The sequence below is a fragment of the Phaeodactylum tricornutum genome, chromosome 7 (genome assembly GCF_000150955.2).
Source record: "Phaeodactylum tricornutum CCAP 1055/1 chromosome 7, whole genome shotgun sequence".
NCBI lineage: Eukaryota > Bacillariophyta > Bacillariophyceae > Surirellales > Neidiaceae > Phaeodactylum > Phaeodactylum tricornutum.
The window spans coordinates 761,241-786,288 of NC_011675.1; the positions used below are offsets into that span (position 1 = coordinate 761,241).

A 25,048-nucleotide genomic window follows, 5' to 3' on the forward strand; every position below is an offset into this window, starting at 1 on the left:
GCAATCACGATGCCGACCATCCTCGCAAACGAAAAGTTTATCGAGACGAAGTTGGTGCTCACGGAAATGATAAGAGGGATAGTCGAAAACGCCACAACAGCGAACAAAGGAGAAGCTCCAACCAAAGGCATCGGGAAAAGGAAGATCGCAAGAGAAAGAAAAGCAGTAGCCGGAAAGGAATGATTCTTGAGAAAAAGCAAAAGCACGTGAAGCCGAAGAGCCGAATGCTGAAAGCTCTCGGTGATCCACTTGGGAACACTCCCGATCAAATGTTGGATGCCGAAAAGGACTACTTTGCCTTTCATCAGCATTTATGGGTGTATCTTCATCGAGAAGAGGGTCGAGCTTTCAATGACTTGAATGCAGCTGAAACTCGCGACGCCTTTTCTCGCTTTGTATCTCAATACAATGCTGGAAAATTGGAGCAGGCATACTACGATCCCAAGGGTCTTCCTGCCGCTGCTCTAGAGGAATGTAAAACTACTCGCCACGCGTGGAGTTTCAAAGTCAATGAAACAGAGGAGCGAAACTTGCAGCATCTCCAGGATGGTGTGCGGAAGCAGACGGAGTACCATGCAGGAGATATGGAAGAAGAGTCATCTCCAATTCAGCTTTCCTCTTCTGCTGTCATCCCTTCGGGTCGAGCTGTACTCGAGGAAAGTCCGCGTAGAACCGCCGAGGATCGGTACACAGATCGGGTTGCCAATCACCGACTGAAGCAACACATTAAGGCCGCAGAGGAAGACTTTTATCCCCGCAAGGAAGGTCGAGAACGACAAATAGAAAAGCGTCACGACCAAGCAGCCAAGATTCATGGGGCTGCGAGCGACCGAGATGGCGCCGGGGTCGAGTTGACTGACGAAGGTATTTATGGCTGTGATGATAGATCCTTCAAAATAGCGTTAGCCCGGGAACAGCAACGTAAGTTTCAACGTGAAGATCAAAAGCAGCAACGCATCAAAGAGTTACAAGAAAAGGAAGCGGAAAAACAAAAGTCTATGTTGAAAATGCTTGGATTGTCAGGTATCCAGCCTGGTCAAAAGATTACAATCTTGCCTCGAAAGAATGGATGAAAAACGAGTTGTGTTACTGCTATCTTACTTACGCAGCTCGAGTATGAGATTTTCATACTCATATTTGTACTAGGATCATCCGCTCTCTTTCTCGGCTTGTTCAGGTTTTCGGCCCTTGTTCAAAATGCTCTATAGCCGTCAACACTGGATCAAAAACTGGTACATACTATCCATTAGAATTTATGTGCATGGCGATATGTGGTATCTATTCGATTAGCATTTTTATGAAGAAGTTACAGTTAGCGATGCCCACGCTTGCTATCTCGTTTTTATGTTATGTCAGGAAATTCTTTGTTTTCCTGTTAGTACAAATGTAACAGTAAGCAAGCTGATTGAGCTTTTTAAATTGAAAAGCCAAATTATGAATCCAAGCGTTTCTTAAATCTTGCAATTGACAGTATGACCCACGCTGTGAGCCGTTTCAATGTCGGTCAAAAGTTTGGGTCCGGACAAACAAAGGTTTTGACAATGGTGCGGTGCTAAAGGCACAGACCAAGATATTTCTAGCACACTCGTCTTTCCTTCAGGCAATTTAAACTCATTTGAAAATGTCCCATTTTGCTCTGGTGCCAAAATCGAGCACGACTGTGCCTTTGCATGATCAAGAGAACAGTTCTTGTATTCGGGCTCCTCGGGTTCAGGCTGAGCTAACGAGCCTATACGAGACATACGCTTCCTTGTATCCCAACCCACGTCTCATGGAAGAGTCCCAGGATCGAGACAACTTGTTACGCGCAATATCATCCGCATCGCATGCCGTACAATTGAACTCGCCCACACAGAAGAAAACAGGCTTGTTCGGCTGGTTCAGATTTTCGTCGGATCTGGCGAAGCCCCTAGCGATACAAGCTTTCTCAGATCAAGGAAAGGATGACAAACGATTACGGTATGCGGAAGGAATGAGCGAGGACAATCTCCAGCTGCTAGGAACCCACCTGGCGTCTCTTGATCCTTCCTGTATACCTGCAGAGGCTTACAGCATGGCGCGATTTCACCTCGTCTCAGGACGAACGAAAAGTGTGAACGTGGCTCGGGCAGCGATATGGCAGCCACCGCATGATACCACGACACTTTCTGTTGTGGTTACAGGCCTTGGAAGCATAGTGGAGTTGGTCTTAGATGAAAGCAACGAACATGAATTGGATGAGGAGAAAGGAGAAGTTCAATATACTTCAGACCGGAATGAGCTGCTAGAACACTTTCGCCAGATATCGGCTACTTCATATTCGGCCATCTATGCTCGCGCCAGCACTGTGGGTCCTAACTTCTTGGTTGTGTCATGGGGACTGGAAGATGGTGTTGTGGTTTGTTACCGTCGGGTCAAACTCGCAGGCGACCAGAACACACACTCATGGCAAGCCTGTGGGATGCTCAGTCCAACCGACGCAGTACAAACACATTTGGGTGACGACGTCTTTGTCCAAGATGAATCGGCTTCTTTGCGAGTGTCGGATATAGTACCCTTGATTGTCGAGACGGGAAAGGTGCCAGCAGCGACTATCGTGGTATCTCGTTTGGGGGGGACCATTGAGATCGTTCCACTGCCTTCTCGTCTCTGGTACGGCCCCACCCTCCAGCAGCCCGCGTTAAAGCCGCCCCGAATACAAGTACGACGGGGGGAAGCACTTCACTACGCAATTGGCGAGCTGACAGACTTGGCATCCTTTCAAAATCGGATCACGGCGTTGACGACGAGTGACTATCATACTGACGTGCTAGGCTTGGAGACGTTTCGCACAAGTGTCACTAGAGGAACGACGTGGGATAAGGAAGCGTATCCTCAGGGGCCGCCAGCGGAACATATTATGGCCGCATTTGGTGCAAAAAACGGTAGAGAAGCCGTAACGTTTTGGTCTGTCAGCACCATGCTGATGGATGAGACAACAACAAAAGAGAACTGTGATGAGTTCGGCTTTTTGCTTCATGCAAATATGCTCGAAGCTATTGACGTCGGTGCAGTTGGACCACCAGTCAGTGTGTTTGCTAGCGATCCAATTATGCGGCACTGGAGGCGGCCACGGCATGTGGAGCTTTGGGCCGACGCTGAGCAAGGGGTGTTGGATGAAGAAAGTTCTAAGCGAATCACCACAATATCGGTGTCAGCACCGATAGTGACAATACGCTTTACAACCGCGAGTAGCTCATTGGAAATGGCCATGTTGGACTGGAACGGTGGGGTAACGATGATGGATTGCCGCTTGCTGGAACATACAGCATCGCAAACCTTAGCGGAAAACGAATTTAAGATTGTTTATCAACCTGGTAGTCCCGAAAATATCGAACCGTTGGTGGAATCGATCGTAGATCGTTCGCAGTCACTCAAGTATTTGGTGGATGAGTATGGTGTGTCTCGAGCGATCGATTTACGGTGGTGGTGTCCTCCTGAGTGTTTGCCGTTGCTGGCAATCTTGATAGAATCTCCGCTGCGTCTTTGCTTTCTTTCGTTGGAACAAATCGCCAAGGGCACAGTTCCTTGCAGCCTTCGACTCGGAATGGCCTCTGGAACGTTACTGTCTTCTTCCTTAAATGACGACTTACTTTTGACATTGCTAGGATGCAAAGGGGGGAGAAGGCAGTTGTCTCTCTTTGCCCTCCATCCGCTCGACACTCGAACGACTGTGGAATCGCTCTTTAACGAATCTAAATTCGAAGAAGCAATCGCCGCCATTAGTCGGCTTGCCGTGCGTGACCAAGTGATTCTCTCAGATATGGTTGAAGAGTGTAACAAGCATTTGTGGCGAACCACACGGGACTTTCGCTACTTGAGTAACAGTTCTGATGATGCTTTTGTCGTGCAAGAGGCCATGGTTGATGTAGAATATCTTGCCGAATGCTACGACTTCGATACCTATCTTCGGTTGCAAAATGTTGCTCTAAATCGGATCGATTATGGAAGGTTGGAGGCTTCATTCGCATTGAAAGGATTCTTTGGGCCGGAGTCCATCAGGCGCAACTTGAGACAACGATTGGTGCTCTTGGGGACATATCGACTCCTCTGTAAGCGCTTATTCTCAACACCGTCGCTTGCACATTTTCTGGAAAAGTTCGTCTCAGTCAACATAGCCGATCTGGCTACAAGCCTGGCTAGAGCCGGAGATATTGAAGCTTTGTCAATTGTGGTGTTTCGCCACGAAATCGACACTGTCAGATACTTGAGGGTGCTTTGTGAGATACATCCGACAATAGCGTTGTGTCGATACCTTCATCTTCTTCCAGTTTGGCAAGAAAATGTTGAAGCAAAAGGCTTTCTCTATACGGGTAGTAAGGGATATGTTTTGCGAAATTGGGCCGAAATGCCAGATACGTTGTCGAGCTCCATTGGCTTCCAACTCCTCGTGGACGAAGAAGATCGTGATGCGGTCCAGAAACTGTACGCAGAAATCGGACCCGATGAAAGATTGAAAAGTAGTTTGTCGTCCTGCTGGCAAATACTAAGAGATTGGTACTCTTCATGGGCGCATATACTTTGCGACTTTGTCTGCGACCTTTCTTCGACAATCAAGTTCTGCAATGTTTCACTTAAGGCCCTCCAATGCGAGAGTGCAGAGAAGAGAGACGCTTTGGACGTTTTGGATGCCAGTCAGAATCATTCAGAAATTCATCGAATTTTGCGCCGGTCGGAGGCTCTACAACTTTTGCTCGTTGAAATCCTTGATGTCAACAATCCTCCAGTAACACATTCGACGATGGGCCTGAAGGAGCTTGAGTCGCTCGACACTCGCTCCGTAGTACAGCTGGCGCTGACAGGAGTCGTTGGTTTCGATCAAGTTTTGGCACGATTTCAATATGTTCTTATCCCATTGCTGCATCCAACGCACGCAACGAGAGACGACACCGGCTTGTACGCTGAACTAGACAGGGAACTTGCTTTATATTGTTTTACAATCTTTGAAGCCGCTCCCATGGAAAATTCTAGTGATACGTGGGACCGTACTCAAAGAGCCATAGAGATCTGCACCGCAATTGTCTCTTTGAGTACCACAGGAATTCCTGCCAAGCAGCGGGTTGTAAAGGACAGCCGAATTTTGATGGACATTGTTACGAGACTGTTTGAAAATACCGTTGCAATCATTTGTCAACTATGTCCAAAGCTTACCAATGCGAGAGCGATTGTGGAAACGCTTTGGATGGCCTACGAATCGTTACCAAAGCATCTAGGGAATGGTAGTGCCGAAGAGGTTGACAACATGTACCGTTCGCTTGTACTAATTGATATTCTTTCTCAATGGCCAGACTGCTCACCATTTCTTATTGTGTCGAAAAATGATTCATTGCGGTCTGGCCGGGAAGGCCAAATACGTGCCGGGAAGCAAGCTGTTGAAAGCATTTGTACGTCGTTCTGCATGCAGGTAGGCTTGAAATTCTCAAGAATCGAAAACGTTGAGCATGGACAGCTTCTTTCGATGCTAATAGCAGACATCCAGCAAATCAATCAACAATGCTGTGACGGGAATCTAAGTACAGTGGAAATCGTGACTGTTCGTCTTTTTGAGGTTCTCCTACAGCAGCACCAGGTAGTACTCATACACAAACTTCTCACATGCTATGGCGCCCTCGTTGACAAAGCAATGGCGTCAAATTCTGTGATGGCGTTCGTCAACGAAGCAGTATTTGAAGAAACAAATGATGAATCAACACTGTCAGCGGCAATGGCATGCCAAGATGTCTTATATCCTTGGTTTCCGAACTTGCATTCGGAATTTAAATCGGTCCGTGTTTATATGGACGTTGCAAAATTCATAAATTCAGCGTTGGCAACTCATTGGGTGTCTCCTGGAGTCCTTCAAAAGCAGCTGCCACTGGATGTAGTTGAGTCTATGCTGATCTCTTACCCATCGGTCGTAGTCTACGGTTACAAGAATTGGGCAGATGAAAAGTTTGCAAAAGATGCCAACAAATTGATTCGTGACTTCTTTAAAGTGCAGGACTTAGCTTCTGAGGATGTGGCGGCGTGGGATGGCCATAAGTTGCCCTCGTTGCCAGGCACCTTTATCTTACACATGGCGCAGCGTCTTGATCTGACTGATACAAATGCGTTTGTTTTTGTGAAGAACAGGATGATACACCATGCACTCATCGGAAAGCACTGCGGTGCCGCCGCGGCCATTTGCCGAAGCCTTTTCCACGATGAGCTAGACTCTGTCTCGCGTGATTTGTCCTTGGCCGTCGTTGATGCGGCATCTGCCATTATCCGAGAGGATTCTTTTGACGATGCTGAGACCAAATATGAACTATGTAAACTCGCTTTGTCAAGCCGTATTGGACCACTATCCGTGGAGTCGCCACCAGCACATAACGAGCTACTGGGATACTATTCAAGCATTGAATACTTGTGTACCTCTACCACTCCCACAAATGCTTTCGCGGCTTCAAGCCTTTTTCAGGATACTCTTGAGCAGTACTCTATCAACTTTTCGGAATTGTTGCGCTCTCTACGTCATCAAAGCATGTACAACACGGTCGACGATGCCCTCTTGAGCACGATCGCTAGATATTCCATGTTTTGGTGCATATTTCAGTGTTCAAAGTACGAGGAAGCTGATCACGTTGCTGTGCAGCAAGCTGAAGTGACCAGCGCTGCTCAACTCGCCTGCGGACTTCTTTTCTACATCAAAGATTCTGATATTGCAATAGGATGCCTTAAAGAGGTTCAATCCGTGCTTCAAGAAGAGTTTGCGGCTATCGTGTCATCACTTCCTTCCCCGAACTCAGACTATGTCCGGCCTGATTGTAGCATCGTTCACAAGCTTGTCGGGCGCGGCTACACCGAAACGGGCGCCAAAAGAGCCTCATTTGTGACAAACAATGAGAGCTACGAAGCTGCTCTTCAGTGGGCCGTAGCACACTCACTTGATCCAGATTTTGACAACCCTCTTGTTTTGACGAAAGCCGCGGACACAAAATGGATAGATCAAGCTACTATGCAACAGCTCCGTGCGACACTGGAAGCATCGACTCGTATTATATCTAAGAGCTCTGAGCTAGACGAGCTAATTGCGAAGTGGAAAGAGGGTAGTATACTACCCTTCCAAAGTGTTCAGTCCGGAAAGCTTGAGTCTTTCTCGAGACGCTACCATAGGCATGATTTTCCCACTGGAAGACGGACTGAAGAACATTCAAAAATTCTTCCTCATATCGGATCCTCTTCGCAGAATTTGTTGGTAGAGCAAAGTTGGCGAAGCGAAAGCGCAGACATGTCGTTCGTCGACGAGTTGGACGTCAGTGCTATTCCCAATCGAGCAGGAGATGTTTACGAGAAGGTATTGTTGTTAGACGAGAAAGATGTGGATGGCAAGCAAGAGTCACCTGACCCCATAGACCGGATTCGTCAAAAAAACTCAATCGGCAAGGAGCAGCCCCTGGTCCCCGGACAGAGTGGAGCAATGATATTTCAGGCTGCGCAACCAAAGGAAAACCTCGATATCGGTTACAAAAGAAAAGTTCTTTTTGCTCGCCAGGAAGACGGTATCCAGACAAGCAACGAAAGAAGCACTTCGTTGGCAGGCCACGATGGTACCGAACGATCACGGGAAGCTAGTAATACGACTGGCGCAACACAACTTACTACTGAGAATGTTTTAAAGCCATCTCATTGGACCGCCGAAGCGAGTAAACGAAACCAGGCTTTGCGAGATTCTTTTGAAAGGCACGAGTCACTGGGAGTGGGGGAAATTAAAAGCCCTGACATACCTTTTCTACGGGAGCAACGGCGCGCTTTGCTCCGTTCTAGTCGCGTTGCACGAGCCCCATCGTCCGCACCAGCGACGGACGCGGACGAACGCCGCCGCTTAATCGAAGAAGGTCGCCGCTTGCTACTACAAGCCCGAGGTGCTGGCGCCATCGCATCTCAGCGCACTTCTCATCGTAATCCGCTCCTTTCTAACACGGCTGATTCGGCGTCACCTAAACCTCTACTGGCACAAGATGAACCAAATCTAAAAGCACCCTCCTCCAATGAAGGAGGGGACATTGACGATGTTTGATAGCTGCAAGATAGGAATTTAAAGCATGAAAGAAAACACGTTGCTGTTCTATATCAATGAGGTTGACCTTGAGGAAAATAGTGGTCGTTATCCACTGTCAACGCATCCTCTAAGAACGGCGTTTCATGCCTTTCTCTGCTTCCAACAATTCGACTTGCTCATTGATATCTTCTGCATCTGTTGCTACGCTGTCGCTGTCGTCTCTTCCGTTCTTGTCATCTCCATCGTCGACGGCTACTGATGATGACGTTTTTAGAGTGTTATTGCGCAAGGGCGACTGGCGGTAAATAGACCCACCGACGAGACACAGGGCGAGACTCAGGATACCCTTGGGCGGGGCATGCTGGTCCCAAATCATGACGTTCAATAAGATCGTCAAACACTTGTTGATCACGCCAATTAATGTAAAAGCTATTGCGGCGAACACGGAGAGAGAAAAAGATAGTCAGTTGACAAAAATCTGCATCAATACTCTATCATGGGAGGTCGACAACGTACAGGTTGCAGAGACGTTGCCCCGACACCACCAGCCGGCGTACCCAATACCAGTTCCGGCCGCACATCCCAACAACAACAGCGACACGGCAACACCTCCAACAGGTTTCTGCTCAACCATGTGGTCGTAGACGAAAGAACGATACTCATGTCCCATCGCGGCAAACATGAGCATGGGCGGCAACCCGAGCAAGTTCGTGTAGAGCACTGGTCCGCTGAGCGTCTTCAGGTTAACGCTTTGGATAATACGCTTCCCGTAAGCCATTTCCAGACTGATAATGAACAAGTACAATCCGGGCCAGGCGTAGGCCGCCAAGCCTTGCGTCTGAAATTGTGCGTCAAAACTGGCGTAGCCGTACGCCCCTAAGGCAATCAAACTCAAACCAGTCCAGGACTGTAGACTGGGATATTCGCGCCCGAGAAACAGCACGTCGAGAAAGGCGACAATGCAGGGTGAGAGTGCCCGGAAGACGATAACAGTTTCAACGTTGGACATCGACAAAGACTTCATGTTGCAGAAGACGCCAACGGAGAAGAGCAAAATGTAGAACAAATACGGTAAGACGTATTGCCATTCTAGTGCGTCGACTTGGAGTCTTCCGGTATGCTTCGCGCCGTAGATGAAGATCAATGCAGCAAGGAGTTGAAATGAGACAACGAGAGAAGGGTAAGGTAAGTGGTGCAGTGTAAGCTTGTTCAAGAGCACCAAGGTGCCGGAGCAGAGAGAATACGCCACCACGGATAAAAAGACTTCGGACTTGAGATTCATGATGCTAGAGCGGATGGGATGGATTCTTCTACGTTATTGTGTTGCGTTACTTTGATATGCTTCACAGTCAATATCAGAATACTTCTTTTCACAATTGGTGATTGTTCCGGGAGACAAACTGCCAATACAAATGTAAGAGGAAGATTTCGTTTGATTTGAGTACGCTCCGTGTTGCGAGCGTGACAGTTTCTCTCCCGATGGCAATAGTCGTTTTGTAGCGATACGCTCAAGCGAGTAAAATTAGGATACCTACGGTCATCTTTTTGTGGTTCACGAATTCAAAGTGCATAAAAACTATGCCTGGGCACTCATTCAATGGATTATATCGACGAGCTATATTTATGCCCCTTTCGTGACTGTATGATTACAAATAAAAATGGCTTATGTTCTATGAGCAATATGTATACGAGGCCAACTTACTCTTAAACTTATTATCAGGCTATTTATCTTTGATTTCAAAATTGAAATCGTTCATATTTATCAGATCCAGGAAAATTCTCAAATCAGTAAAATGAATCATGAACTATTTCAAATCGCTCGCTGTCTGCTACAACGCGGAAGGTGGATGCTCGAGAGATGTAAATGACGCTTCTAACAGTAAACTCTCTGACCGATATTGATCGATGCTAGATCGAAATGCTGATGTACAATACATTCCCGCAGACTGCTTTGATTCCTACCGGCGTAAAGTTGTTTGGCCCACTGCCATTTGTTTGCTTGAAATATGCCGCGGTTCGTAGCTGTATGCATTAATTGCAAGGAATAAAGAGGATAGACCGTGGACCCAAAGAACCCGGAGTTTTGTAAAATGGTACAATGAAAATACTAGTAGTAATGGAACGGAATACCAAACTCGATTTTTTGTACAGCGGCGAAGTTTTGTGTTTTCACAATTGACGTGGAGTACATAAAACACCATGAATTCGACCTCTTCTGCTTCCATGCAAAAGCCCTTCCCTGTGGATATGACCACGAAGGTCGGAGGACGTTTGTTTGAACCCGCCTTACCCGTCGTGGATGGATCTCCACCGACCGAACTAGAACTCGGCTTTCAAAGCACGCTGGACGCCTTTACGCAAACAAATATTCCTCTGGAACCAGCCGAAGGCATTCGCCGTCGCGAAAGGGTACTCAACCGCATGGGTGAGCTGTGTAGGGACTGGATTCGAACTGTCTGCATAAAGAAAGGCTTGTCGACGGACGTAGTGAACGTGGCGGGTGGGCAGTTGTTCACGTCTGGATCATACCGACTGGGTGTACACGAACCTGGTGCCGATATTGATACCATTCTCGTCTCACCGAACGCGTGTCAGCGAATGGATTTTTTTGGAACCACGATACTCTCAACCGTAGAAGGAGAAGAAGGCACTCGCGATCCAACCAGTCTCGCCGAACGAATTCGAACACACCCAGACGTGACGAATTTTGTTCCTGTCGAATCTGCTGCCGTCCCCATTCTGACTTTTGATTGGGAAGGAATTAACATCGATTTGTTATTTGCTCGTCTCAATACAGCGTCGGTTCCCCCTGACTTTGATATTGATAACGACGCCGTTTTGGACGGCGCCGACGGGGCGACGGAAAAGTCGCTCAATGGTCCGCGGGTCACCAACCTCATTGCTGCCCTCGTGTCGGGCACACCCCAACGGTATCAAGTATTTCTAACTGTTGTTCGGTGCGTTCGTAAGTGGGCCAAGGCCCGAGGCCTCTACAGCAACAAAATGGGCTACTGGGGAGGCGTGAATATCAATATTGGTGTCGCACTCGTCGTACAGCTGTACCCCAACGCGTGCGGAGCCAGCCTCCTGCGTAAATTTTTCCTCGTTTTTAAGACATGGCGCTGGCCGCAGCCACTATTACTCACGAAACCGCACGACGCGGGCTACGGTCTGCCGGTCTGGAGCGTGGCGACGGCAGTGCGCCAGGTAGCTCCAATGATCACTCCAGCCTATCCTGCTATGAATTCGACTCTCGCCGTGTCGCGACAGACGTTGCAAATTCTACAGGAAGAATTCAACCGTGGCCACACAGTTGTAGACCAACTATGGAAAGATTACCAAAAGAATCCGGCACAGGAGTTGAACTGGAATACCTTGTTCGAACCGTCTGATTTTTTTATTAACTATCCGGTACGTTGTTCTTTGTTCGTCATCCTAGCAAGCTTTGTGCGTCGAAACCGTACTATCATTCAGTAAGGATTCTCACATTCTTCTCCCCCAGAATTACCTGTCCTTATGCATTGTTGGACCAACACAGGCAGAGGCACAAGCTTGGGCTGGTTTTGTCGAATCGAGACTCCGCAAACTCGTTTCAGACTTACTAGGTCGAAGTCTCCCACTAAAAAAGATTCAGCTCTGGCCCAAAAAGCTCGAAGTATGCATCGCTGACAAATCCGCCTTACTGACACAAGCCCAGCGACAAAATTGTATTACGTACATCGTAGGTTTCCACGTCGACAAGTTGCGTATGCGGGGAGACAATTTGAATGCTGAACTCGCTTTGCAAAATTTTCGGGAATGGGAGCTGGGACGCTTTCAACCACTTATACCTGGAATGGATATTCTGACAAAAGCCTTCAAAGTCAAGGAACTTCCCAAAATTTGTTTCGAAGATGTGTACGAGGGAGGCAAGGCAGTAGCGATGCAGAAACGCAGGCGTATGCGGGACTCAGATCCAGCGCGGCAAGAGCGGAAGCGATTGGAGCGTTTGGAAGCCCTAAAGGCCAAAATGGCCGAAATACAGCGCAAAAAGGACGCTCAGGAGGACAGAAAACGGAAACGTGATGATGATGAAACGGAAGAAGAGGCTTTGGCTCAGGCTGTCAAAATTGAAGGTGATGGCGACACCAACGAACAAGACAACGAGAACATCCCTGAGAGCACATCAAGCAGCGCTCAAATTGAAACGGAGGAAACCGATCTATTGCAGAGCGCATTAGATACGATTCAGGAATCAGGCGATCGAAAAACACGCGAAGAGGCCGAAGCTGAAAAAGAGAAGCTCCTCTCTGGCGAGCTTTTGGACGAAGGCGAAGGGAATGCCAGTGACGAAGAGGTTGGATATACGGGGGACGGCGCGCGGCAAATGGTATACAAAAAAGTCAAGAAGAATAATAAGTTTAAAAATAAACGGTGCCTGCCACCATCGGATGAAGACGCAGAACTATTGCGGAAGTTGGGTTACGCAATTGTCAGCGACGATGAAAGCAAAATCATTGGAACCGACCTTCATCCGCCGCTACGAGTAGACCTTGACGGACAGAAAGCTTTGCCAGATGTACCAATGAATACCATCAAAATCAAGTTTCGGGAAAAGTTTGATATCGTGGAGTTGGATAGCAATGGCCACGTAATCGATATGGGCGACGATGATTTCAGCCCCAGCAAAAACTGGGTCGGTCGCAAGGCTGGATTCGAATTTAAGCTCGGTGAACGGGGACTAGGGTATTATCGTACCGGAAAGGCGGTTCGCGTCCCTTCAAATACTGCTTACTAGAATGCTGTATCAGAATAAATCGCCCTATCATTTTAAAAGATTGACGCAAACTCTGTCATCAAAGTGTGATTCATTTTCGAGAAATTTTACTTGCTATACGGACGCTGTTCCTTGCGGTTCGTCTTCTGTTTCTTCATCCATAGTCGATACTGACGGCGACAATGTTTCACCAGAGCCTCGCTTTTCAACCAATCGGGCGACAAGGTCGTCTCGTAGCGCGCCATTCATTCGTGGTGGTTATTTTCCCCACAACATGTCGGCCCCACTCTGGATCAAAGTCCGCGAGTCTTGTTCCCAATTGGACGAAACACCAAGTAATAAGCAGTGCCACATAGCCGGCGGTGTCGCTGGCGATTGCACTTCATTCCTCTGCGGCTGTGCCGTGTCCAGTCGTCGTTCTCTTTTCTTGATGATATTGATTAAAGTGACCCGGTAATACCCATCCAAGTTGTTGTGGTACTAGTTCTTGAAGATACTTTTGGTGCTTAGATGACGAGAGCAAATTGTGCATTGAACCATGGTGCGAATTTATACTTGTCGCTTGCTCGATAGGTGTCAACAGTTGACTATGCAATCTTTTAGTCGCACAAGTCAGTCAAACAGGGGCTCTGGGCGCGTCGAAAACTTTCTTCCACATCAATCAATCGAACCCGATGCGATCTGTTTGCCTCGGTCTCTTGCATGAATTCCAAAGTTTCTTCCCCTGTGCAAATCATGACAATTTCTGCAGGGGGAAACAATGGCTGCAGCGATCGCTGAAACAGGTGCGCAATGAGCTTGCTAGGATCTACGTCATTATTGCCTGCACTTAACGATCGGCCACTTCATGCCATCGACTCGTCTTGACGATGCCGGGCACGGGTGGTGATCGCGGCAGGAGGTCATCGTCCGATGACAGTATTGGCATGGAGAAAAGGGCCTTTTTACGCAGGGTGCAAGTGACCGGATCCAGTTTGGGGCGACTATATTCGGGAATCAGTTCGGGATGGTTCAGTAGATACCTTCGCGCGAGCATAATGGTATCGCATTGAAAGCGCTCTAGTTCTTGTTCGTTGAACCATTCCCGAGGTATATTGTCTTCAAACTCAGTAACGACGACGCGTGGATCGAATTGGACCTTCTTACTCGTGCAATCCTGTGAGATAGAGGTAGATGCCGTGTCACTATGTAATGAGCAGTCTTCTTGCTCTGATTTTGAGAGAGGAAATTGTCGTAAAGTCCTGGTCAAGTTGAAAGATCCATTGCGGTGTCCCATGTCAACAAACGCAGCCTGATTCCTTGGAGACGTATCATGGTTGCTTGTTATCAAACGCCGGTAAGAACTTTCTCGAAGGATTGATCGGGGAGTGTTCATAGGATACATGCCATTCAACGATGTTCTTGTACCTTGATGATAGAAACGCATCAAGGGAGCCGGCAGGCGAGGCAGACTCTGTTTTGAGTGGGGAGATAGTTCGTGAATGTCTCTGAAATACTCGCTTTGGACGCGTCGATGAGCTGGGGGAGCTAAACAACGTATGTCAAAGTTGTTGATTGTCGCCACTGGACGACCCGCTCCTTGAGGATTGGTGCTCGTTGAAGAAGTAGCCGACACATCTGTCGTAGGCGGTACTTTTGAAAAGTGGACTTCTTCGTCGCATTCATTTTTCTCCCAGAACTGCCCAAAAATGAATCGTCGGTTTGGACTCGGAAGACTACGGTGCCTCTTGATCGGTTGTGGAGATCTGGTGAAACAAGGGAGATTTGGTAACTCGCTACAGGATTTAGGAGACCGAGGAGGAATGGCAGAGCCACTCACTTCTTCGTCAGAGTCTCCCAAAGGCAACGTGTCGGTCGAATTCTGTATCATACGTGGAGTTGGGCACAGGTTGATTTCAGGACCAATGTCCGCGTGAGGATTGGTATGTGTATTGAGGTTCTCAGTCTCGTTACATCCGCCTATTCCGCAATGGTGATGGTTCCGTTGTGTAAGTGCTGTCATCATTGTGCTTTTTGTGACTTGATATGAACACACGGTTGCGCAGCCTGTTGCTTGTCTTTTGCGAAGGCCTTGAATCCTTAGGTTGTTGGAGTCCCGCCAACTTAGCAAGCAGCCCATGCAGGAAAAAAGCAAGGTTCGCTTTGACCTTGGATGTCTTGTTCTTCCGGAGTTTTGTTGTTTGGTATGTGTTTTGTGAGAGATGCGAGATGGCGAGCTAGCTATCGATCGGACACGACATCAAACAAAGGCTTTTTTGCAAGGTTCGCAATGTCAAACCCGTAAATCAGTTGTTCACGAAGGACAGCGTCGGGTCGTCAAACTTGGGCGATTTCATTGGTTGTGCAGTACCACACTCCAATATTCTGTAGGTATATATCCCGATAAAGTGATTACAGCGCAAGATCACACGTAACCAGATCAACCTTCCTGCACAATAGTGCTCTGTTGACTGTAAACTAGGTCGAGAAAAGGAATAGAACACATTAGATTGGAGCATCGTCTGGATCAATGGAGTGTGTCCCTCTACAAATTAGAAGTGCAGGAGAATGGGCCACCTCCTTGTGTTATACTGTATTTGATAGCTTCTTGGCGAGCAGCAACAGCTTGGGTGGAATGTGAGAGTGGAGGCATCTGCCCTGACGGCAACACATGCTGCGAAAAGACCGCTACTGCTACTGTTTCGACTAAGAAACATCACGGTTCGGTCTGTATCTCGGGGAGCGTAGGAGACATCGGGATGTGCTGCAATGACGAGGCGGTTACCGGTTGTCACGGTGGCTTTACATGTGCCAACGGTACTGCCAAAGAAAATTTGACCACTTCTTACTACTGCGAGCGCCTGGATAAAACGGATTATTCTCTGCCCAATCGTGTACCACGATACACATTGTGTTCGGTCCCTGGACCCGTACTTCAAACAATCCATGGATTTTCTGTCGTCGATAGCAATCCCAACAAACCGAAATTGGCGTATTTATCGACGATGGGTGCCATTGATTCAACCAGTCCGGATATTCTGAATTTACATGCTCGAGTGCAGACGGTAATAATTGTGGTGCACGGTTCCAGTCGCAACCCCGACGATTACATTTGCTGTACCAATGCTGCTTTGCCCAGCTCCGAGCAGTTTCCAACGAACTCAACGACCATGCTGATTGCTCCCTGGTTTTTGGCCCCCCGAGACAACGTTACCGAAGTGTTCAACTTTGACGGATCCACATCGGTTCCACTCTATTGGTTTGTAGATGGACCACACTACCATACGTGGCGGTTTGGTGCAAATGCACTCAACGCTAATTTGAGTTCATACACTGCCATGGATACCATCGTAAATCACTTGGTTCAAGACTTTCTCCGGTTTCCACTACTCGAACGAATTATTGTTGCGGGTCACTCGGCCGGTGGTCAGTTGGTTCACCGCTGGGCGGTTCTTTCCGGCAGTCACGCGTTTGCGGCGTCTCTTCAACACAACTTCCGCTCGCGACCAGTAGCAATACGCGTGGTCGTTGCGAATCCAAAAAGCTACTGCTACCTGGACGGACGACGATTCATTGACGGAGAGTTTCGACTACTTGTACAGGATGAGAAAGCAGAGTGCTTACCCTACAACGAGTGGCAATGGGGGTTAGATGATGGCCCGTTCTTGTCCATACCGTATAGGGATGAAGCTTTCGCATTGGCAGGGGGGAGGGCCAAAGTTGTCGCTCGGTACGCAATGAGAGATGTTGTATACTTGTCTGGCGAACTTGATATTTTGCCCAACGGTAACTGTATGGCGCAGCTACAAGGAGCCTATCGAAAAGAACGCAGCGAGCGATACTTTGCGTCTCTCAAGAAAATATATGGCTGGCAACCTCACCGTCGTCTGGTGGTATCGCAAGTGCACCACGACCACTGCCTTATCTTCCAGAGTCCCGAAGGACATCGGGCTTTTTTTGAATCCTATGAACAGAGCTATATACTGTAAAGAAGAAAAGGAAGGATGCCAAAAAAGTAGGAAAGGTAATGGAACAAATGCCGAAAAATGCAGCGTTTTCGTAATGATGCACCCGCGGTCAGGTTTCCGTAAAGAGCAACTCATCAAAATGCCTTCTGGTAGACGTGGTCAACGCTTTCGCACCAGACTACCGAGATACTAGAAATACAACCATAAACCACTTCGCAACAAGTCTCTAGCCGGTCAATAGTTGGTCTCGGCAACGCTCACATCCATCCACGTTTGAATTGGAAACAGGTATTGTGCGTTGAATTAACGTAGCCAGCAGAGTACCAAGAGCGATGGCACAAATGTGGGCCAATGTAGTGATAGCCTCTGCCTTGACCAAATAGTAAATAATTGTGCAAACATCCAGCATCAGCACGACGCGTTCCATGACTAGTAGACTAGCATGGCGTAAGCTGTGTAAATCCACTGTTACCGGTAAAAGTTGCCGACGCTCAGTCACAATCCACCCTGCCAGCACACACCAAATAATCGACACACCTGCACAGCCTAAAATGAGACAGAGACAGATTTGGAAGGCAGCCAAAAGGGCCAACGCTTTAGCAGCCAAAATACTTCGTTGCCGTCGGCGTTGCAAATTCGGCGTAAACTGGAGAACTGAAGCGGCATGTGTCACATTCAAAAGCAGGACAGTGTAGTTTATCTTCATATCTTGGACATTTCCAGAATAGGACAAAATGCAGCCTGTCTTAATGAAGAAGTTTCCTGTACTGCACTCCCCCATGGCTCAACTTTGATTCCTGTATTCATTAACTGTTATCTACTGTCGCGTCTTACATCAAGTCAGAGGCAAGCAGCGAAGGAGGGATTGACCGGTTGCCTTGATCTACCTTCTTTGCTCCGCTTCGTGCTGTCGTCGTTTCGGAATCTTGTTTGACTGTGAATTACCAAGCCAATATCGAAAAATGTTCTGCAAATCATTTCCGAGTACCGATTGACTGGCTAGCGACAGTTCTAACTTTAACAGAAAATAAAGTTTTACAACACGACCGTGTCACATTCATGAACCACTCTTAGAATGCTCCCCACATCTTTGCTTGCAGAATTTTCTTATTCCAAGAGTCACGATGAGTTGGCCTAGAAACTGACCCGAAACATCTAGAAACATCCTTCCATAACGTATGCCTGGAGATAACCGACACCACATCACGAATCTGTTTCAAAAAAAATCGCTAACGAGCGGTTGGTTTCAGGTCGAAGGGATGAAAAGATCCAGGCCAATAATGGCGTGTTGCTGCTTTTTTTCTTGTTTGGTCTTTTCCTTTCCTTCCGCTTTTTGAAGACGACAATCAACTTGTCGTTATCTTTGGCGGGCGTTTCCTCTGCGGGAGAATACTTCGCCTAACGACAAGGCAACTGCGGGTCAATTTTCAGAAGCCATGCAAATCGGAACCGCCAACGTCATTTCAGGAATAACAAAAAGAACAACACACATCATCTCTCCCAATCAGCTTTACTTTGTTAACAAGAAGGCAAACGTCAAGGAACCAATTCTGTCTCTCCAAATATCACGACGCGATTGCTTCCAAGCTACTGGAGCTACTCTAGGGGCAGCATTTACCAGGGTCGTTGCTCTGGGATATATCAAGGGGTCGCTTAACAATGTACAGTCAGAACGGAGTTCCAAAGCAACACTTGCGCCCTTTAACTTTACCCAGATTGCAAAGGAGACGCGGATCAACATTACGCTAGAGTGTACGACAAGCCTTACTTGTGTATCTCTGGATACAGTGACGTTTCAAAAAAAGGAGAGCTTAAAGTTACCCTCATACTCACGATTGTGATCCATCCAGGACTCAAATCCCTGTGCAATCTTTCTGTGACAGCTGTTGATTTCTATCTAAACAGAAGATCACAGATATGCACGTACGCACGCAGTTTCTGTCGAGTCTCTACAGACTTTGTTTCTAACTGAAGACCCTTTTTGCTGAGCTAAGAGTAAATAGTTATAACGCAAGTAACCATCAAGTTTACTGAGAGTTTGTTGTCCAAAGTGTTACTACATCTAGTAGTGTTGAATACTGTGCTTTATTTGAAGTATTGGTAGTTGGAACAGTCAGTTCTGAGTCTCATGGCTGCCTTTGTACTTTGTACCACCACCCAAAGTGATAAAAGACATCTCCAATGCTGAACTTATGACTGCCACAGTGGTTATTTTGTTGTAATGGGGCAAACTTCACTACTGTATCCATTATCAACATTGAAGGCAAGGGTTCAAGCGCATGTAAATATGCAAGAGAGTACACTAAAACATAGTTTTGGTATCAATGAACGTTTGAAGGTGTTTTAATTGAATGCAGTCAAACATGTTTGAGAAGGCAAGTTGTACTCAGGCTTGGCTCTGTCCCTTCTCATTGCGGTCCCAGCAACTGGTGTGTACTACGGGATACAAGACGTTGTAAAAAGGGGACTTCTCAAGACCCAATTGGGTGACATCAATGTTGCTTTGCTATCTGAATTTTTTGCAGACGTTGTTGCACTCATGATATGCACCCCTGCTGATGCTCTAGCTATTCAATTGCAAACAGCCACAGGCAAAGAAGCACAAGAGAGCAAAGCAGGAACAGAAGAAGAGAGAGCAGCAATAAAGTTGGAAAAGGTTGGAGACTGGTTCATTGAATCAATTGAACATCTACCGGCAGTAATACTAACTGATCTACCATATCTGTTGTCCAGAATTGCTCTCAATCAAGTTCTTATTCAAGGCGAAATGAATATTGGGGGCATGAAATTATATCCATTTCGACAGCGCTGCTTTGTGCCTTTCTGACAACACCATTTGACGTCGCACGGAAACGCATTTTGGTGGACAGTGACAATGATATGACAAATGGTGTTGATGGTGGATCTGGCAATGGTCTCATTTGTACATTTCAAGCTATTTTGAAAGAGGTGGACGGGGGAGCTAGAAATCTCTTTGCCTGATGGATTGAGCGTGTGCTTTACTTGGGTGTTGGAAGGGCTTGGCTGGAACCCCTGCAGATTGTGGGATATATTGCGACACAAGATGCAATTCTTTTACAATGGTTTATCTAAGCCAATTTGCTCCTTCTTGACATAAAACTAACATGAAGAAACATTTTTGTTTACTGCTTGAACGGTAAATTTTACCGCTAATCATAATTTAAGTGGTAATTACTCACAGGAAATGCGCTTGCAGTTTGTAGGAATAGATGTCCGTAGACATGGCTTGGAAATTCAAAATAATTCGAATAGTTCATATATTTTTGTCGACTGCCTCGATCAAAACACATAACGGACGGCCTGACGTTCGCCGGAAGAGACCGCAAACCTGCCGCAGCATCTTTCGGCTTGGCCTCGTTGTGTTGCTAGCGTTGCATTCCACAACGACTCGTGTTGTGGGCTTCGACAATGATGTTCCGAGCAAATGCTTTACGATCCGCTTTGTACCGATTGACAGTTCAAAGCCGGGAAAAGTCGTCTACGGTAGTGGCAGCGACTAGCCGAGGTGGTGCGATCCCGGCTAATGTCTTGCGTGGGTGGTACAATACGTGAGTCTCTTCTTGTCTCTCCAGTTAGGATGTACCTATGCGGGTGCCGAATCTCTGTTGGTAGCCATTATTCGTGTTATTTCTCAAGCGCGCTGCGTAATCGTTGTTTGCTACGGAAATATCGAAATAGTCTTTGGATCTTTAGGGATGCAAGCGAGTTCTGTGACAGACACAATTCCACAGAAGTATGCTCACTCCACATTTGCTCTTTCCTTTTCTAATTTCCAGCTTCGGCAAGTCTACCGCAATGTATGGCACTTGGCTAATCATGTTTATTGTGATTGGGGAGTACGTGAGTGGAAAGGCCACGGACGGAGTCTGGACCATGAACAACTACGGCAAGACGTTTACGACAATGGATTGGAGCAAATTTGACGAATTTGAGGAAGATGAAGAAGAGGAGGAGGACGAAGACGACGATGATGATGAAGAGTGAACTCATCCTATCGGCAGCCGTTCTAAATATAATAAAAAACCATTATTATAATCGTTATTTTACCCTATCATTGGCTTTTCATGCTGCTCGCTGAGAACCAACAGGTTACAACAGAGCTCGCTGTGCAAAACGCTATGTGTCATCTCACTTTACAACTCAAAAAAATCCAAGACTGATGGAGTGCATTCGGCGATAGGCTCCAGAAAGAAAGAGATAGGAAGCCCGGTGATATCAGCTTGACAAAGGGAGGCATCCTCAACAAAACTATCTCGCTTTGGAAGGAAAATGTTCAACTCCACTATGACTTGATTGCTTTTTGTTTCAGGTTTCCATTCAGATATTTGATAGGCTTCGTCGATCACCTTGCCTCTGACCCAGGCGGAACCCCTCAAATCTGGCCAATTGAAATAGCTGTAATTCAAACTATGCCTATCGATCAATAGTGGGACATCGAGGAGAGTCAGCCGATGGTTGTCAGAAGAAATCAGAAAATGAATCACTGGAGGGCCGTAGGGCATGTAATCTCGCCCTGACGGTCCCAGTCCACCAAGAATGCCAGTCGAGCCGGGAGCCACGGTTTCGAAGCCGAAGAAGGTTCCGTTGGAGAGAATCGTTGCTCGACAGTCTCCGTCATCTTTCCTTTTCTGTAAGCTAGCATACGATCCATCAGGCCGAGTCTGCCATACTTCAACCTTAAATGGATCTTCCATAAGCTCACAGCAGCAATTTGAAGCCTCAATGTCATCTTGACAGCTCCAAACGTGCGCTTTGACTTTTAAGGTCGGCGCAGGTTTACTCGAGGTTCTTCTGAAAGCCCAGCTTGCTGTCTTATAGCTAGTGGCACTATATTTGGCGGGCTCACAGACATTTTCTTTTTCAGGAGAATCGGTCTTGTAAGCTTGAGCTGTCCCGCCATTTCGATACAAGGAAGAGCTCGAAGGCCGGCAGTGCGATACTCTTGTTTCGCATATTCTTTGACCTTCGATCGAACCGCATACACCTCCCGCCTCGCATGTTTCTTCGGCCCCAATGAGTAAAAAAGAAAGAAATGCAAAAGGTGCCAGCAAGATCCATTTGCACGAAGTTAGAACGATCATAGCACCGATCTACCGGACTTTTTAATAAGTTTGTTTGCTGTTCTCGTCATCGTGGTGGTCGCTCATATTGCGTTTTTGGTATACGAATTCTTCAAGAAATCTAGGCTCTGATGTATCCTGCAACTGTCTGAAGGAAGTCCATTTCTTATGTCACATTTGAATTCTAAAATGCAACATAAAAGACATCGACCTATTCTACCGATGAGTGCGAAGTTTATCCTGTTGAAACTGTCGGGAAAAAGTCCAACTCTCGTGTCACAGCTGTATTCTAGTGCAACAAAGAAGACAGCTATTCTGTCAACGAACGCGGGGTATATCCTGTTGGTTACAGGCTATGTAAGCAAAGGATATCCGGACAAAGGGGAATGCTAGCTAGTCGCACCTCTCATCTCTATAATGAGCCATGTGAAAGCCGAACGAGTTTCACCTCGAGGAGAATCGATCAATTGCGAGTCCATGGTAAAAAAAAACGTATTTCCTTCTCTAGAGCAGAGAGGCCCAGGATAAGGAAGGCGCTTTCGACAAAGAAAAGATCACTGTGCTCATCTTCACGAAGCTGAGATCAGAAATAAAGGGGCGAATTATCAAGGACGAGGCCTCTTCAGGTCAGGGATTGAGTCTTGTAGTCGTAATCCTGGAATTCAACCAGACTGACTGTGAACATGACAAGATTTTTACCAAAAAAGGGTGCCGTACTTGTTCGACGTCGGAGGTCCATTTATCTAAGAAAGGGAGCTATTCAATAGTAGTCGACCTGCTCGGTACCAATGCCCCTATTCTTCCCCAATATTCGTATGTAGCAGCAAACAAAAGCGACATGCAGCCGCACAATTTGGTAGCATGAAGACTCGATTAGATTCACATTCACCAATTGCCGCCCAAAAGCCACAAAGCTCGTTGGTGTTCCAACTAATGTAAAGAAAGACAAGTCAGATAGAGAGAATTCGTGACACAGCGCAGCGAAAGAGAATAACTCAACCAGAATTCTTACCACTCAGATCGCACCTCTTTGTACTCAGGATTTGAAAAAATTTCATCGAAGAAGTATTTGTCCATCCTATCCAACACATCCTTGATTGCTGCCTGTTCGGCATCAGTACCGTCGATTCGTTGGGGGACGCCTGGGATAAATTGAGGCGCTCGGAGGTTCGGGTCTTCTCCAGACAGTGCACTCAAAAGGGTACCGATCGGATCATCGGAGCACACGAACTCAGAATCGGAAACTCCTACACAGTACCTAGATTGCTCCGTTGAAGCCAAGCTATCTCCCCAACAGAGAGCTAGAATCTGGATCAGGCACAGGCCGACCACGTTCTTCATCTGCAAGAGCCGCAAGCAGCGAGATTCCTATTCCAACTAATCAACTGTATTTTGTATTCCGTATGTGTGTGCCGCCCTGGCTGTGTTTTCATTGACAGTGAGATGGGCCGGCGCTGTGAAAGGAATGCGTTCCCAGTGAACCAGGCCTCTGTCGACTTCGTCCGCATGTGCGGATGAAATCATACTTCTAACCCTCCCTTTAGAACTAGTGAGGGTTGCCAGGGCCGGTCAAAGGAGAGATAATTGGTTGGGCCTTTACTAACTGACTGTGAACTTACGATGGCGAGGTGAAGTGTACAATCCATCCGATCTAACTGTAAGTCCAGTGCTCTTGCGAGTAAAAAGGCAGACTAGCCTGTCTCCCCTGGTAGTGATTAGAGGAATGAAGCACATCTAAAGTAGGTATCTACCAGACATTTTGTGCTTTCACAACAAGCAAGCTGTGAATTGTAAAAGTAGCCAATTTACCTTGCAAATAAAAAATCTAGTTATGGCAACTGACTGTGAGGATTTTGCCAGAAAGCTGTAACTCTCTGATGCTAAAGTTTTGGAGCCAATAAACAAATCTCCTTTTTGACTATTGACCGCAGTTTTTTCCTCGATCTTGAAGACAGGCGCATCGTTTTGCTGTGGGATCGTTTCAAACCCATTTTCCGATCCCAGTCATGAATATCCTGTTGACTTTTCTGACTGTGCTCCATTGATTTGTTAAATTTTTCCATCAGACTCTTCAGCTGAATTGGGTCAATCTTTTCGTTCTCAAACTCTAAAGGCTCGATAGAGACATCGTCTATACCGTCATCCGTTTGGTCCCCGTCATCTTCGGATGCAGAGTCGACGTTACCATCCCCAGACAGATACTTGGATGAAAGGGACGATACTTTCGTGAACGAAATCACTGATTCCCGTCCACTGGAAAGTATTGAACTACGACGGCTGCTAGGCTTCTCCAAGTGGTCGTCAAAGAAAGAAGAGCTTAAAAACCCGAGACTGCTCAATCTCCTCTTTGTACGTCGTGGGGTAGCTCCGCTATCCACTTCCTGAGCTCTATGTTTCTTCTCAAAAGTGATCCTTGATATTTCGTCTAAGTGTCCACCATCCATATGAACTGATGAGCGAAAGGGATCATCAAAATCACCCGGTAGTCCCATCGAGAAGCGTTTGGGAAAAAGAAACTCGAGACTTGACCGTCGTTCGGATATTGATCGATTCATGAACATACGGCTATGGTTCTGCGCCAAAGATGACACACCGGCTCTGGAAGGCGGGGCGGCATTAGCTCCAGTCCCCCTGGCTTGCCTAGACGCTGTCTCTCGGCTTAGACGGCTGAGCAATTCTCTCTGCGAGGACAGCAGAGAGAGAAAAGCCTCGTCCTGCTGCACGTTAGAATCTCGCTGTAGTTGCATATTTTTCCTTCGATGACAACTCTCTGACAGGCTAAACATAGAAAAGGAGGAATAATAATAAATATCAGACAACAAGCTTCTCACCATTCAGTCTCTAATCGATTTAAATTGCCTGGAGTGAAGAACTGTCGACGCTTGACTTGCAATGATCGGTTTTCTCGAATTTGCGAAAGTTTATTGGGCTGGTTTGATGGCTTGAGCACGAAGATTATTTATGACAGATAAGGTCATATGACCAAAGTACTTATCATTGTGCAAAAGTCCAGCTTGAAGTACATTTAACCTTTCATCGAGCTCTACAGCAACACTGAGAGCATCAAAACGATTGGCCACCCAATCCGTTGAATTTTGAGCTTTCTCTTTTTACATCATGTAAAATGTTTACGATAGCATGATCCTGTAAATGGAAGGTTCATCTGCGGCAGGTAGACAACAACACGGAGCATTTCTTGAAGTAAACATATCTCATGACCAAAACG

General features: G+C 46.9%; 9 protein-coding genes across 9 annotated transcripts; 4 read left to right on the plus strand and 5 right to left on the minus strand.

Annotated features, from left to right (window-relative positions):
• Positions 1-1,621: 1,621 nt before the first annotated feature.
• On the plus strand, positions 1,622-8,102 carry PHATRDRAFT_45629 (predicted protein; the record flags this gene model as incomplete). The annotated part of the gene is made up of 1 exon (XM_002179675.1): positions 1,622-8,102. One exon carries the CDS (start codon positions 1,622-1,624, stop codon positions 8,054-8,056), a length of 6,435 nt encoding a protein of 2,144 aa, XP_002179711.1. The 3' UTR covers positions 8,057-8,102.
• On the minus strand, positions 8,055-9,459 carry PHATRDRAFT_45630 (predicted protein). Its single transcript, XM_002179873.1, has 2 exons — positions 8,555-9,459; positions 8,055-8,467 (listed from the first exon to the last, which is right to left on the minus strand). Exons 1-2 carry the CDS (start codon positions 9,318-9,320, stop codon positions 8,166-8,168), a joined length of 1,068 nt encoding a protein of 355 aa, XP_002179909.1. The 5' UTR covers positions 9,321-9,459; the 3' UTR covers positions 8,055-8,165.
• An 826-nt stretch (positions 9,460-10,285) lies between these two features.
• Positions 10,286-11,639, plus strand: PHATRDRAFT_12234 (GABAR1 G protein-coupled GABA receptor; the record flags this gene model as incomplete). The annotated part of the gene is made up of 1 exon (XM_002179676.1): positions 10,439-11,446. A coding segment is annotated over one exon (1,008 nt), but the record flags the coding sequence as incomplete, so codon positions are not given.
• A 1,230-nt stretch (positions 11,640-12,869) lies between these two features.
• PHATRDRAFT_45632 (predicted protein) lies at positions 12,870-14,977 on the minus strand. The gene has a single exon (XM_002179874.1). The coding sequence runs from the start codon at positions 14,911-14,913 to the stop codon at positions 13,624-13,626; it is 1,290 nt and encodes a 429-aa protein (XP_002179910.1). The 5' UTR covers positions 14,914-14,977; the 3' UTR covers positions 12,870-13,623.
• Positions 14,978-15,241: 264 nt separating this feature from the next.
• On the plus strand, positions 15,242-16,762 carry PHATRDRAFT_45633 (predicted protein; the record flags this gene model as incomplete). Its single annotated transcript, XM_002179677.1, has 1 exon — positions 15,242-16,762. The coding sequence occupies exon 1, from the start codon at positions 15,533-15,535 to the stop codon at positions 16,760-16,762; it is 1,230 nt and encodes a 409-aa protein (XP_002179713.1). The 5' UTR covers positions 15,242-15,532.
• Positions 16,763-20,170: 3,408 nt separating this feature from the next.
• Positions 20,171-20,746, plus strand: PHATRDRAFT_35378 (predicted protein; the record flags this gene model as incomplete). The annotated part of the gene is made up of 2 exons (XM_002179678.1): positions 20,171-20,310; positions 20,539-20,746. 2 exons carry the CDS (start codon positions 20,171-20,173, stop codon positions 20,744-20,746), a joined length of 348 nt encoding a protein of 115 aa, XP_002179714.1.
• A 34-nt stretch (positions 20,747-20,780) lies between these two features.
• PHATRDRAFT_45635 (predicted protein) lies at positions 20,781-21,856 on the minus strand. Its single transcript, XM_002179875.1, has one exon. The coding sequence runs from the start codon at positions 21,841-21,843 to the stop codon at positions 20,896-20,898; it is 948 nt and encodes a 315-aa protein (XP_002179911.1). The 5' UTR covers positions 21,844-21,856; the 3' UTR covers positions 20,781-20,895.
• Positions 21,857-22,008: 152 nt separating this feature from the next.
• On the minus strand, positions 22,009-23,163 carry PHATRDRAFT_45636 (predicted protein; the record flags this gene model as incomplete). The annotated part of the gene is made up of 2 exons (XM_002179876.1): positions 22,009-22,752; positions 22,835-23,163. The coding sequence occupies 2 exons, from the start codon at positions 23,161-23,163 to the stop codon at positions 22,617-22,619; spliced, it is 465 nt and encodes a 154-aa protein (XP_002179912.1). The 3' UTR covers positions 22,009-22,616.
• Positions 23,164-23,702: 539 nt separating this feature from the next.
• On the minus strand, positions 23,703-24,653 carry PHATRDRAFT_45637 (predicted protein; the record flags this gene model as incomplete). Its single annotated transcript, XM_002179877.1, has 1 exon — positions 23,703-24,653. The coding sequence occupies exon 1, from the start codon at positions 24,606-24,608 to the stop codon at positions 23,703-23,705; it is 906 nt and encodes a 301-aa protein (XP_002179913.1). The 5' UTR covers positions 24,609-24,653.
• Positions 24,654-25,048: the final 395 nt, after the last annotated feature.

Excerpts from the sequence above, each read along its gene's own strand:
- PHATRDRAFT_45630 (XM_002179873.1), bottom strand. The coding sequence starts at position 9,320 with ATGAATCTCAAGTCCGAAGTCTTTTTATCCGTGGTGGCGTATTCTCTC. Across the intron at positions 8,468-8,554 it reads GGGCAACGTCTCTGCAACCT|CTTTTACATTAATTGGCGTG; the intron begins GTACGTTGTCGA and ends TCGCCGCAATAG.
- PHATRDRAFT_45632 (XM_002179874.1), bottom strand. The coding sequence starts at position 14,913 with ATGGGCTGCTTGCTAAGTTGGCGGGACTCCAACAACCTAAGGATTCAA.
- PHATRDRAFT_45635 (XM_002179875.1), bottom strand. The coding sequence starts at position 21,843 with ATGATCGTTCTAACTTCGTGCAAATGGATCTTGCTGGCACCTTTTGCA.